This window comes from Silene latifolia, chromosome 2 (assembly GCF_048544455.1).
Source record: "Silene latifolia isolate original U9 population chromosome 2, ASM4854445v1, whole genome shotgun sequence".
Lineage (NCBI taxonomy): Eukaryota > Viridiplantae > Streptophyta > Magnoliopsida > Caryophyllales > Caryophyllaceae > Silene > Silene latifolia.
In genome coordinates, this window is record NC_133527.1 from 53,342,965 (window position 1) to 53,358,439 (window position 15,475).

The following is a 15,475-nucleotide window of genomic DNA, read 5'->3' on the forward strand; positions in this document are numbered from 1 at the left end:
TTTTGAAATAATGATATGATATTTAAAATTTAAAAAATATTTTTCACTCATTTTCTCTTAACTGTTGTAACATTTAATCAAATGAAAGTAATTTAAATTAGATGGGCATAATAGATAAAACATCCATTCTTACATTGAAAATTCAAAGTAAAAAAAAGATATGATACTCATTAGTATTCTTTTTTTTTTTTTGGGTAAAATGTAAGTATTTATTCTTATAGTTACAATCTTAGAAAAAACTAATGACGATAATAAATGTTTTGTCTTCCTTCACTTCAATACCTTATTCATTTCACCACTAACTTTTAACCACTCTTTTATCTTCTTTTTCCATAATTCATTTCTCAATTTCCTTTATAATGATTCATATTTTAAATTTTCCTTGAAAATTTTGACGATCTTATGCTGGCTTCTTAAGTCATGTTTTTTTTTTTAATCTCGAGATGATAATGTTCATTCCATTAGCACAAATTATCGAAAATCGATAGGTATATACAATGTATTTATGTCATCTTAATATCAAAGCAATAATAAGACCACAAAATCAGATGCATCATATCTCATTAGTATTCGAATTACCAGGAAAATATAGCTTTACCCTTTAAACCAACATAATTAAATATATAGAGAATACTATATTTGCACTAAGCTTCCGTTAGTCATATTTGTAATTTGGTGTTAATATTAATCTTAATAAATTCACTACACATTACAATGATGAATATATTAAAAATATTCGCAAAACAATCTATCGTTATTAAAAATGTGAGATTAAAAAACTGCTAGAATTTTCTTCACGAAAGTTTGACCATCATTCGTCGATGATTATATTCAATCATCCACGATTTCAAGTGTCTTCATAAACCTTCGACAATGCCTAAAACGAATATAATACAAATATAATGCTTGCCGAATTCTCCTATTTTCTTCTACTTCTCTCTTATTTCTTCATTTCTTGTCCATTTGATTCCTACTCACCACAAAATAAAGATATTAGAAGTGTTGAAAAATAAATCAAATGAAATAGATAGGTAAAAATAAACAAACTTTTTCATTAATTTGTTTTTGCGGGGAATGTGGTAGAATTTTTATCAATTCATTCTCTTTTATAAGGTGAAATTTTTTATAACGGTAGAATATAAAAAGTTTAGCATTAAATTATGATAATTAAGTGAAATAATGCTTGGTAGATGAAAGTTTACAAAAAATTGAGTAATTAGTCTATTGATTACTATTTTGCCTTTTCATTTTCTATTTTTACTATTTCTTAAAAAATATAAAAAATTGATCAAACATGTGAATATAGTGTGCCACATGTCATTTTAGTAGCTACTCAATCTAGGCTTTTTATGTTATTATATAGATATGAGATGAGCCTAGTTGATTTTGTATATTTTCTAGTTTTTTTTCAGCAATTGAAAGTTGTCTAAAAATATCTCCAAAAGTAGACTAATTCCATTTCTCAGCCTTTTGTTTTAGTAATTTGCATTTTTGGGATAGACATAACATATAAGATCCAGAAAGCTGGTATTGCCAGCAACTTTTGACCATTTTACCGAAACCATTTCGAAGAGTCCACATGAGCTCAAATCGAAAAGAAGGGGCTTTCTTATGAACTTGGTCATGAAACTTGACAGAGATAGGATAATGGTCGGAGCTAGTGAAAGCATGATGCACAAACTGCATGTTTGGATATCTACTAATCCAATTAGGAGACGCTACGACTCTACCAAGTATTTCAAAAACATTTTCAGAACCACTTTTCTTTTTTCTCCAAGTAAAAAAATTACCGAAAAAAGAGACATCTATACAATTAGTATTACTTAAAAACTTAGTTAATCTCATACAACGCGCATTGGTAACCTTTGCACGTCCTTCTTTTTCACTAGGGCTTTTAATCTCATTAATATCCCATAATAATAAGGAAGACAAATCAATATTAAGGACACAATATTGCAATTCATTCCAAAAGTCTGTGTAACACCCCCATTTATTCGGGAGCCTTTAGCTAGACATTCCCAAATAAATAGGACTGTTACCATCTCGGTTTCCCGGGGTAGTAGATAACAAAGTCCAACTCACCAAAGTACTTTAAATAAAAACTTTAATGATTACATAAGTTTTACAATTTTGATCAACTAAAACTTAATATAAAAATAAGTATAACTCGCAGCGGAAAATAAATAAGTGATATAACTATATATGTGATCTAGACTTCATCTACGGTTTCAAGTTTGGCTCTCATCCCAATGCTCCCAAGTCAGCTAATCTGTGGTACCTGTCAAATCTGCTCCCCATAAAATGGTTCACCGCAGGTGTTCACGAATACACTGTCAACCGCGAGGTTGAGTAGGAAACTAAACAATGAATAAAGATACAGCAACCTGCAAATAGATTCCACAATCACATTTTGTCCACTTCCCACCACGGCACACACCCACTTCTAGACACACAAATATACTCCACTTCTAGACACACAAATCATACTCCACTTCTAGACACACGGTCATACTCCGAACACACACCCAATGGACACACAAATTCCCGCCTCGGACACATAGTCCGGATATACCGACACACAAATCCCGCCTCGGACACACGATGCGATACACACAAAACTCATCTCCCAACTCCAACAACAATCGATAATAATGACAGTCTCAGTAATATAACTAAACCAACATGATATAGAATAATGGCACAAGACAGAAAATCCAACGAGATAATAAAACATCGTTATGACAGATAAAGTCATCCTTCACCAATTCCCCACAACAAACATTTAAAATAACATAAATAAGACAAGATTGAGTAGTTTTCTACCTGGCAAGCAAATCCAATTAAGCAGCTCAAAGCGCTCCAAATAATTAAAGCACACGAACCCGATTATAAATTCTTCACAAATTGTCACCTAACATAAATATTATAATTTAATTATTTATTCATTATTCAATTCATTATATTAATTTATTCGATTTTAATTACATTAATTATAATATTTATATTACTACGTCAAGTACTAATTAAAATTCGTCTCAAACCAAACCAAACCAAATACATGGTTTTAACCCGCGTAATAACCACCACGAAAACAACTCGTAACCCACACTAAACCGACATCCTCCCTGCTCCACCAGAACTCCTCTATACACGGCCATCCGACCACCCATACCCCACGGTGGCAGCCACCCACGGCAGATCCCCACGGCAACTCCCACCTGGACACGGCAAACCTACGGTCAAGGGTAGGTCACGCTCAGGCCTTAAACACGATGGTGGTGGTCAATGGTGCTAAGCCTCTCTAATAATTAATTTATAAGACAGTTTTATGCAAAACATACCTTCAAAATTAATCATTGTAATCCTCAAAATCTGGTAACAAACTGAGATTGACCAATTACCTGACATAATGACAAGCTAACCCCGCAATTCTCTTTTCCAATTCGTCTTAAACATGCTTTACTCGGTATAAAGGACACCTAATCTACTATCCTAACTACAACAATTAACTAATTGGAAAATCTAGATCGATAATTTAAACTTACGATAAAGCGAAGTGAACAAAGATCGATAATTTCCTCGCGAAACCGTCTTCTACGTCCTCTTCCTTGCTCTCTTGATTCACGCATGCCTTAACCCACTGCCTCTCTTTTCTATCTTTTTTGTTTGAGTTGGTGTTGAATAGGTTGGTATTTATATGTATATCACTTGGGCTCTCATTTACTTGGTTTCCCACGTAAGGCCTCTTCCTTTTTTTTTTTCCTTTTTCCTTTTTTTAATATTATTGTTATTATTATTATTATTATTATTATTATTATTATTATTTATTGCAATCGTTTCTCCGTCTCACTGCTATACAACTAATAATAACTAATTATTATATCGTGTAGATTATACATTACAAAAGTACGGGGTATTACAGTCTTCCCTTCTTAAAATGAACTTCGTCTCCGAAGTTCGCTCGTACTTAAAATCTCAGTATTGTTTCCCCCCGCTTTCAACCTACCAACAAACACAACTCACAAGAAAGGATGTCAACATAGTATTACAATCTATCCCCCTTAAGGTAGTGTTTGGAAACACGGGATTGATTTCATTTTCATGATTTCAATTGTAGAAATTGAAATGTTTGAATTCAATTCCAAATCCAATTCCAAAATTGTGTTTGGTAAACCCGTGGAATTGGAATTGAATTTGAGCGAGGCGGATATGGGTTGAGGCCATCAAATGTTTTATATTTGAAAAAATAAAATATTGTCTCGAAAAATATTTGCAATCGGAAAAAATATCATAAATAAAAATATTGTGATGAAATTTGCATCACAAAATAAAACGTAAGAAGTCATGGAATTGAAATGACTAGTATATGGTAGGTATTTGAGAACCCCAAATTTTAACTAGCTTGTAATTGATAAGGAATTGAGTCAATTCCAATTCCAAATTCTAAGAGTTCCCAAACACTCGAAATGTCTCAATTCCATAATTCAATTCCAATTCAAGGTTCCCAAACATAGCATAAAGGAACTTCGTCCTCGAAGTTCGAGACACACATATGACACGTTAAAGCTAAAAAAATATTCGAGGTCTCAAATTTTACGGTATGACATTTTACCCTCCATAAAATAAAGATTACGTCCCAGTAACCTGGTTGCAAATTAAGACATTACACAATTTTGCTATTCAAAATCACATTACCATATGACGAGAGATAAAATCATTCTTAAATTATCAAACAAAAGTCAAATCGCAAGACTTAGTCTCTAAATAAACAACAAGCCAACATCAAGAATGCATGATTTATTCAGCGTACCTTCGCTCGTGCCACAGAACTTGACGATTTACGAAGTTAATACCAACCAAATCCCAATATTATTACACAATCAAAATACGTATAACACGATTTCAATTCTCACTTTGCAACTCTAACCTTTACGACATAAGTCCCAATTATTGCCCCTTAACATGATTACAATGATGATGTCAATCTAGGTATTTAATCCCTTTCTTTCATGGCAACATCATCATCTACTGGTATTAACTCACTCGTTGATCAACTAGAACCACCGTCACACTAATATAAGAACAATAACTCTCCTTAGACTCAGACCTTACCATGCTTCTAAATCCAATCAGATACCACCAATCTACTATCATCCTTGACTACTCTTCTGCTTACCCATCTCACAGTGAAACCTCACCATAAATAATATGCCAAAGTAGAATTTCAGCATACAACTCCACCAAGCAACGACACACATCTCATATAACCTCGACCAATAAGTACACGGTACCAAAATATGAACCACGCCTCAGAACACCGCGTAACACTTGTTATATCGTAAACACATCACCATTAATTATGCCTACTCACGAGTAATACGAAACAACCGGCATGCATAATGCTTCTCAAAACTTAATTTCACTCAAATAATTTTTTTTAAACTCAGCCTCAATGTCAAGCACCACCCAATGTTATAGTAATGTCGCTAACATGGAGGCAGAGATAACACTTACCCACACCTTATTCATGTATTCGAACGTCATATTTATTGAAAGAAAACTCAAACCTCGGTGGACTGTTGACTAAACATAATAAATTTTCAAATTATTCGCTTCTTATGCACAGTGACTAGTTACAATAATACAATTCAAGAACACCTAGCACAGTTGTTTACGCCGTTGTTCTACTTGACACCTGTGACTACGGAAAGCATTCTCGTTAAACAACAAATTGAACTCCAGAAAATTTAGCATCAGAAAGAGCATAATCACTTGCTTATAACTTCTGAAATGCCACTAACAACCAAATATAGACATTCTCACTCAGCTGTTTCAGCACTTCAAGTATCTTTTATGATACAAACCCAACATTTTTTATTACTATTTCTATTACTAAATGTAAAAAAAATCAAAGCATGATTTCGAGGTCACATAACTACATATCACACAACATCCAACCACCTAATTAATATCAATCTACAACTACTTTCATGCTCATGATCGAAACAATCCATCATTCATTCCTTGTCAAATCCTCATTTAATCCAATAAACAATATCAACTCTTATTATAAATCTCATATAGCCAAGCCAACAATCTTTCTTAATACTTACCGTACTCCCATCCTGCAATAGAGTTAGTACAATTCATATCAAACATACGAACATCCCCCTAAATCGAATATAATTCCTTTTATTCACCCCATACTCTCAAATTTTTCTCTCAGGGTTCCCGGTTCAAAACTGAGAGGGCCAATGATTTGGAGTGAGGGGCCCTACTCATCCCAAGCCTAAGATGGGGCTCCTAACAGTTTCTATACCGGGGTTCATTTTATTAGACATAACCTATGTTCATTACTGTTCATTGATTTGTTCATTGATTTAGGCATGAGGATCATTCGCTCTGATACCACTTTATAACACCCTCATTTATTCGAGAGCCTTTAGCTAGACATTCCCAAATAAATAGGACTGTTACCATCTCGGTTTCCCGAGGTAGTAGATAACAAAGTCCAACTCACCAAAGTACTTTAAATAAAAACTTTAATGATTACATAAGTTTTACAATTTTGATCAACTAAAACTTAATATAAAAATAAGTATAACTCGCAGCGGAAAATAAATAAGTGATATAACTATATATGTGATCTACACTTCATCTACGGTTCCAAGTTTGGCTCTCATCCCAATGCTCCCAAGTCAGCTAATCTTTGGTACCTGTCAAATCTGCTCCCCATAAAACGGTTCACCGCAGGTGTTCACGAATACACTGTCAACCGCGAGGTTAAGTAGGAAACTAAACAATGAATAAAGATACAACAACCTGCAAATAGATTCCACAATCACATTTTGTCCACTTCCCACCACGGCACACACCCACTTCTAGACACACAGTCATACTCCACTTCTAGACACACGGTCATACTCCAGAACACACAGCCCAATAGACACACAGTCCCGCCTCGGACACATAGTCTGGATACGCATAAAACTCATCTCCCAACTCCAACAACAATCAATAATAATGACAGTCTCAGTAATATAACCAAACCAACATGATATAGAATAATGGCACAAGGCAGAAAATCCAACGAGATAATAAAACATCGCTATGACATATAAACTCATCCTTCACCAATTCCCCACAACAAACATTTAAAATAACAGAAATAAGACAAGATTGAGTAGTTTCCTAACTGGCAAGCAAATCCAATTAAGCAGCTCAAAGCGCTCCAAATAATTAAAGCACACGAACCCGATTATAAATTCTTCACAAATCGTCACCTAACATAAATATTATAATTTAATTATTTATTCATTATTCAATTCATTATAATTTATTCGATTATAATTACATTAATTATAATATTTATATTACTACGTCAATTACTAATTAAAACCCGTCTCAAACCAAACCAAACCAAATACATGGTTTTAACCCACGTAATAACCACCACGAAAACAACTCGTAACCCACACTAAACCGACATCCTCCCTGCCCCACCAGAACTCCTCTATACACGGCCATCCAACCACCCACACCCCACAATGGCAGCCACCCACGACAGATCCCCACGGCAACCCCCATCTGGACACGGCAAACCTACGGTCAAGGGTAGGTCACGCTCAGGCCTTAAACACGATGGTGGTGGTCAATGGTGCTAAGCCTCTCTAATAATTAATTTATAAGACAGTTTTATGCAAAACATATCTTCGGAATTAATCATTCTAATCCTCAAAATCTGGTAACAAACTGAGATTGACCAATTACCTAACATAATGACAAGCTAACCCCGCAATTCTCTTTTCCAATTCGTCTTAAACATGCTTTACTCGGTATTAAGGACACCTAATCTACTATCCTAACTACAAAAATTAATTAATTGTAAAATCTAGATCGATAATTTAAACTTACGATAAAGCGAAGTGAACAAATATCGATAATTTCCTCGCGAAACCGTCCTCTACGTCCTCTTCCTTGCTCTCTTGATTCACGCATGCCTTAACCCACTGCCTCTCTTTTCTATCTTTTTTGTTTGAGTTAGTGTTTTGTTCTTCTGAGGAAGGCTATTAGGTAGGAATAGGTTGGTATTTATATGTATATCACTTGGGCTCTCATTTACTTGGTTTCCCACGTAAGGCCCCCTTCCTTTTTTTTTCTTTTTTTTTCTTTTTTTCTTTTTCCTTTTTCCTTTTTTTAATATTATTGTTATTATTATTATTATTATTATTATTATTATTATTTATTGCAATCGTTTCTCCGTCTCACTGCTATACAACTAATAATAACTAATTATTATATCGTGTAGATTATACATTACAAAAGTACGGGGTATTACAGTCTTCCCTTCTTAAAATGAACTTCGTCTCCGAAGTTCGCTCGCACTTAAAATCTCAGTATTGTTTCCCCCCGCTTTCAACCTACCAATAAACACAGCTCACAAGAAAGGATGTCAACATAGTATTACAGTCCGACTTGCCAGTCGGTTGTGGCGAAGCATAGACAAAAATAAGGCAAAAACTTATATTTTTAGTTAAGTCATAGACCTCACAAGAAATGAACCTTTTAGATAAAGAGATGTTTAAGATTTAGAGAGCGAGAGAGAGAGCTTAGACCCTTCTAAAATTCAGCAATGGCTAGATTTTAAAAGGCTAACTCTATGATTTCTAATAATAAAACCCCTAATTAAAATACAAAAAACAATTCTCCTATATTAAATAATAATAATAGTTCATCGGCTAGTATTAATTATTTACAAAATATTAGTATTACGTCAAATATTATAAATCTGAGTGAGCACGGAAACATGGAAATAGGTTCGTCGAGTCGTTCGATGGAGGATGCGGTCATCCCTGCTTCTGAGGTTCATCCTTTTGATCTAAACTATGAAATTAATAGCATCTTTGAGGAGCAAGACAGAGAGGATGAAGAATGGGAACAGGTACACCGCTCCAGCCACCGAAACTCTCCTTTTTCTGTATCTAATAAGGTAACTCTTAAATTGGATATAGAAGATGTTAAAACGAAAATTGATTACTGGTCTACCGCAATATACTGCTATGTGTTGGGGGTTAACCCTCCTGGATATGTTTTGGGTGGTTTTTTGCAGAGAGTTTGGAAATTTCATGAGATTTATACAGTGTCTACGCTTTCTAATGGAATATATGTTGTGAGATTTAAGAATGATACTAGTAAGCAAACTGTATTAAGGTCATGACCTATGTTTTTTATAATAAACCTCTGGTTGTTAAGGACTGGCACCTGACACGAAGATGGTTAAGTCTAAAATTGAGGTAGTCCCTATTTGGATTCGGTTTTATGGTTTGGACCTCAAATTTTGGGGTTTAGCGCTGAACAAAATTGCTAGTTTAGTTGGAAAATCTGTCATACTTTATACTGCTACTAAAACTATGTCTTACCTTGGTTACGCTAGGGTTATGGTAGAGGTCAATATGGGACAGGATTTTCCTGATGTGATTGAATTCCTTGATGAAAAGGATGTATTGCATAGACAGATAGTGCATTATGAATGGAAGCCTATGAAATGTTCTGAATGTGGTGGTATGGGGAATACTGCTAATGTATGTAGGAGGAAAAGAGAGGTAGTTCAAGCTAAGGGTAAGCCAAGGAAGGAATGGAGGCCTAAACCAATTGTGTTTATCCAACCACAACTTGCTATTGAGGAGCCTGAACAATTGCCTATCATTGACCCTACTATAGTGGTGACACCTATGCCTTTTAATGGGAGACACATGAATACTATTACCTAGAGCTGTTCAAAGCCGGACTTGGGCCGACATGGACTGGGCCGAAGTGAGATATTTTCCCTTTAAGACTATGGTGGGCGGGTTGGGCCAGAATAATGGACCACTTATCTTTGCCCTAACCCGCCCTACTATTAAAAGTCGGGCAGCCGACGGGCTACCGGGCTTGTACATATATATGATAATTTGTGAAGCGATAAAATTGCAAATGCGATATTAAATAAGTTCGTTGCCATATCCAAAAGCTACATTCTCATCTGAAATTAAAACTAAGTACAACCTCAATAGGAAATTACTAATTTTGAATCTGAAATGAAAGTAAAAAAAAATGACATTTGAGCAACTTGTTTGATCTTCAATTCTTCACTGAATCTTGGATTCTTCTCAGGTCTTCTACATGTTTTGTTATGCTGAAATTATGGCCTGTATATAAAATTGGTAAAAATATATAAATAATAGTATTTGTTAATTGTTATGAAAGAAAAAAAATACACAGTAATATGAAATGGATCAGAAATTCAGAAGCATACATAGCTGGGGTTTCATCATTGTCTTCTTCGTCATTTTCATCCTCACCAAGAACATTATCCCCATAACCAAAAATAGAAGAACGATCTGCAACCAATTGAACCACATTAATTTGTGTGTGATAAATAGATGTAACCAAAACTAAGATGGTAAAATAATGGTACAAACTGATGGAAAGTATAAATATTACCAGTTGAAAATGCTTTTTCTCTTAACCAATCCTCGTGACATGCAAGGGCTTCAATAGTCTGTGGTGAAATAGAACTCCTCCATGGATTGATTAGTTTCTTACCCCTGCTGAAAGCAGATTCTAAAGGTACTGTAGAGATCGGAATAGTTAAGATATCACGAGCTAAGCATGAAAGACAAGAAAATCTCTCGGACTGCTTTTTCCAATATAATAGAACATTCAGGTCTTCATTTAAATCCACATTTTTTTCCTCTAAATAAAGCTCAAGCTCGGATTTCTCGGCATCAATTTTTCTCTTCTTACTTAAAAAAGCAGCATAGTCTTCCTCATCATCCATTCTCCCATTAACCCCAAGAACATGATCATAATTAGAAGTATTCTTAACAAAATGAGAAGACTCTCCACAAACATCCTTGTACTCATCATATAGCTCAAAAAGGGTGTTTTTTTATATCCTCAATCTTTTCCTTTGCATAAACATTCCCATACAGCTTCGAATAACAATACTCAGCCCTCTCTAACTTAAAACGAGGATCCAGAACCGCAGCACATGAAAGAATCAGATTGTACTCATACCCATACTTATTAAACTTTTCGTGCATATCACTAACCATGGTAGACAAGAAAGAGGGAGGACTATTATAAGCCTCATTCAACTTCTTATGAATTTTCCACACTCCATGAAAATAAACATTTGCGGTAGGGGTATTTGATGCAGAAAATGAATTTGTCACTTCATAAAAGACCTTCAAAAACTTGTGTAACTCATTCACTTTCTTGCACTCCGCAGAAGAAAGATTAAACATTTTGATGTCCTTATCCTTACTCACAAAGTTATCCAATACGTCTCTATAATAAAGGTAACGATCAAGCATTAAGTAAGTCGATTTCCACCAAATACATGTATCTCCTCGCAGCCTTTTAGTAGTGAGCATGCCATAAGATGATTGAACGACCTCAGAAAATTTTTTTCTTTTAGGGATTTAATGATTCAAATGTTTAACAACACTTCTAATCTTACTAACTACGCTATCAATCAAGGTTAAACCAGCTTGCACCACCAAGTTAATAATGTGAGCAGAACACCGCATATGAAAAAAATCTCCATTGGAGACCAACTCATTTTTCCTCATAAAATGAGTTATAAGAGAGTTAATCATAGAATCATTATAACTTGCATTATCAACGGTAAAACTGAAAACCTTGTGAGCAATTTTCCATTGACCCAAATAAAAAGTAATCTCATTAGCAAGAGAAATGCCATCAAATGGGGGGGGGGGGGGGCTAAAGCACCAAACTTAATTATTCTTTTTTGTAATTTCCAATCGCAATCAGCCCAATGAGCAGTGATAAACATATATTCATCATGGGTATAATCACTTCTCCAATTATCTGTGGTGAAACATATACGACCAGGGGCTTTTTGCAAGTCATCTTCAATTAGTTTCCTCTCTTCATTATAGTATCTCAATGCATCTTATTTTAGTATCTGTCTACTCACATTAGTATACCGAGGGCACATTACAGATGTCATAAATCGAAACCCAGGCTCTTCATAAGTGGTAAACGGATGTCAACCAGCAATAATATAAACACATATAGCTCTACGAATCTCATCTAAATTAGGATTTGGATTTAATAAGGACATAGAACGCAAACCAGTGTTCGGTGGAGAGCCAGCAATGCAAAAGTTCCGGATGTCGTGATTAAATCGTAAAGCACATTTGTTTCATGTGCCATTACCACTATTTGCATTGAAAACTTGCTTACAATAGATACAAGTTGCTCGAACTTCACCAGGCGACAACTGTTCTCTGGTCATTTCCCTCCATACTTTTGACTTCAATTTCCTGCCTTTTCTATTGCAAGGAGCAATGTTTTCCTGGTGAGAAACTGGAGTGGTGTTTTCTTTGGGAGCATCCAACTCAATAGGTTTATTTGTTGTTCCTTCGGCCATAGTAGTACGACTGGAATAAAACAAAGACATTTGTAAATACATTATTCTAAAAAAGGAAGGAAGTGAAAAGATTCCAGCCTTTATGAGATTGTTCCAATTCAAGACCCTTTATCATTTGAGCATGGAAGACTGTTTTTACTGAGAAAATTCAGAACTACAAGCCTAACATTGCAGTCATATACTCATATCTATGGACAATTACAACGATGCTAGTCGATCCTTTGAAAGGTGTCTTACCAAATAAAAGTTCGAAAAGAAATATCTCTTATGTGACTGGAAACTGGATTTTTGGACTCGTAATTGATCCCTCTATAATAGCGCTGATTTATATTTAGAACTATATTGAAATCATACAGGGGAATTACTAACTACAACAATCAGAGAATATACAAAATTAAAAACTAATCGAACTAGACAGGAAAAAATCAATCAGATATAATACTTTAAAACAAAAAAAAAAACCAATCAAATATTACAATCAGATCTAAAACTAATAAACTCATACAATCAGATGATGAAAAAGCTTATGAATTAGAAATAATACCTTAGATCTCAGCCTTATATTTACTCGATTTTCTTGTACTATTACGGTATATCGGTAAAGAATACAAAATATACTCCTTAGCTTAATCAATAAACGAAAAGGAATTGTGAAAGAAAGAGTAACATACACATATATTTATACCCAGAGATGGAAGACATAGAGCCTATATTGAAGAAGATATGAGACTGTTAGATGAGAAGACAATGAATGATACTAGTTTTCGAGAGATGAAAATTGAAAGGTTGATACATCTGATATTCTGATTCTAGGTATTGAATATTGATTATTGGTATTGGTAATCTCAAGAGGTGGACGGTGGTATTTTCTAATTTTGTACTTTGTACTTTGTAGGTGTTAGGTTAACGGGCCGGGCGGGCTAGCCCGACTTAAAATTTCCTTGTCCTTGTCCGGCCCATTTACAAACATGGGCTGGGCTGGGTTAGCCTGTGGCCCATTTTAAAAAAAAAATGTTGTCCAAACCTGGTAAAAATTTGGGTCGGGTGGGTCGGGTTATTGGGCGGTACGGCCCATGATCAGCTCTACTATTACCCCAGCTAAGGTAATTACAAGGTTACTTAGACATGGGGATGAAAAATCCCTGGGGGGGTAGAACCTTCATGGACAAGGTGATTTTGAGTCTGGGTATAAACAATGGCCCTGGTACAGGGATTAGAAGAAACAGATTGTTGAAAATGACTAGCATAGCTTTTTGGAATGTTAGAGGAATAAACAAGCCTAATAAGCAAGGAAATATAAGAATATTCTTGTACTTAAATAATGTTAGCTTGTGTTATTTATTAGAGACTAGAGTTAAATCTGCTAATATTAATAAGGTGAAAGATGGGCTTAGTAGTAATTGGCAACTTATTCATAATAATGATGTTTAAGAAGGTGGGAAAATTTGGATTATGTGGGATGAGGTTGTTTATAAAGTGGAGCTGCTTGCTAAAAGGGAGCAGGTCATCCATATCAGAGTGACTTTCATTCCACAACAATTTACTTGGATCCTTTCTGTTGTATATGGTTTCAATAAACTTTAGGAGAGAAATGAGTTGTGGCAAACTCTAAATGATATGGGAAGATGTAAGAGGGAACCGTGGATTGTGATGGGGGATTTCAACAATGTGCTTTTTATAGATGAGAGACTTGGCTCTACTATTACAAATGCTGAGGCCATGGACTTCCAGGAGTGTGTAGACACTTGTGGTCTTCTGGACTTGGCTACTTCTGGGACTTTTTTCACATGGACTAACAAGAAGGAATGATTGGCTAGGATGTACAGCATAATTGACAGACTTATGGCTAATGATTAATGGTTACTACATGGCCCTAAGGTACACATATCCTTTTTACCTGAACACCTGTATGATCACATTCCATGTGTCACGGATCTTTGGCAGGTTACTCATAAAGCAAAGACAAGATTCCACTATTTCAACATGTGGGATAAATGTGAAGATTTTCTGGAAGTGGTCAAAGCTGGTTGGAACATTAGTGTTAAGGGATTCACTATGTTTCAAGTGGCTAAAAATTTGAAAAACTCGAAACATCCCTTGAAGAACTTAAATCACCAACATTATGGGAGTATTGAGGCTGCCACTCATATAGCAGAGCATCTTCTTTATGAAATCCTGAAGAAGTTACATAATACACCTAGTGACTTATCTTTACAGAATGAGGAAAGCCTGGCAGCTAAGGCTTTTAGTGATCTGGAAGAGGCTAGGAGAAGTTTCCTTGCATAAAAACCAAAAATGCAATGGCTTAACAATGGTGATGACAACACCCATTATTTCCATTGTTCCATTAAAGCTCGAAGGAATCATAACAAGATCTTGAGAATCAAAGATATGCATGGGAGACGGTGTGATACAAATTCTGAAATTGAACAGGCCTTTATTAACTACTATGTGTCCCTCCTTGGTAGTGATAAACTTGTAACTCCTGTGTGCAAAGAGGTTTTTGGTTTTGGCAGATTGGTCACAGAGGAACAAGCTACCTCTTTGATCAGAGATATAAATACTAAGGACATTAAGAATGCTCTCTTCTCCATTCCACGTGACAAGGCTCCTGGCCCAGATGGCTTTACAAGCCAATTCTTCAAGGATGCTTTTGAGGTAGTGGGACCTGATTTAATTCAAGCAGTGAAGGAATTTTTTCTTAATGGAAAGCTCCTTAGGCAAATCAATTCCACTATCATTACTCTCATTCCAAAAAAGATAAATCCTGATTCTGTTATGGACTTTAGACCCATTGCTTGCTGCAATGTTGTTTATAAGTGTATAACTAAAATCATATGCACTCGCATGAATGAGGTTTTCGGAAGTACTGTTAGTCACAATCAAAGTGTCTTCATCAAAGGTAGGGACATTGTGGACAATGTCCTTATCTGTCAGGACTTGGTAAGGCTTTACAATAAGAAGTGATGCTCTCTTAGGGCTCTCATGAAAGTTTATCTAAGAAAAGCGTATGATTCTATTTAATGGAGCTTCATT

The 15,475-nt window shown here is 35.2% G+C and overlaps 1 protein-coding gene and 1 long non-coding RNA gene across 5 annotated transcripts; both read right to left on the bottom strand.

Annotated features, from left to right (window-relative positions):
* Positions 1 to 754: 754 nt before the first annotated feature.
* On the bottom strand, positions 755 to 8,102 carry LOC141642759 (uncharacterized). Of its 4 annotated transcripts, none has more exons than XR_012543413.1 (4): positions 7,915 to 8,102; positions 3,546 to 6,725; positions 2,824 to 2,911; positions 755 to 970 (listed from the first exon to the last, which is right to left on the bottom strand). It is a non-coding gene; the product is annotated as an uncharacterized LOC141642759 (long non-coding RNA). The 4 variants fall into 4 exon arrangements; XR_012543412.1 differs by lacking the exon at positions 755 to 970 and adding an exon at positions 2,077 to 2,287; XR_012543414.1 differs by lacking the exon at positions 755 to 970 and adding an exon at positions 2,294 to 2,384.
* A 2,811-nt stretch (positions 8,103 to 10,913) lies between these two features.
* On the bottom strand, positions 10,914 to 11,357 carry LOC141640794 (zinc finger BED domain-containing protein RICESLEEPER 1-like). Its single transcript, XM_074449474.1, has one exon. The coding sequence runs from the start codon at positions 11,355 to 11,357 to the stop codon at positions 10,914 to 10,916; it is 444 nt and encodes a 147-aa protein (XP_074305575.1).
* Positions 11,358 to 15,475: the final 4,118 nt, after the last annotated feature.

Excerpts from the sequence above, each read along its gene's own strand:
- LOC141640794 (XM_074449474.1), bottom strand. The coding sequence starts at position 11,357 with ATGCTTGATCGTTACCTTTATTATAGAGACGTATTGGATAACTTTGTG.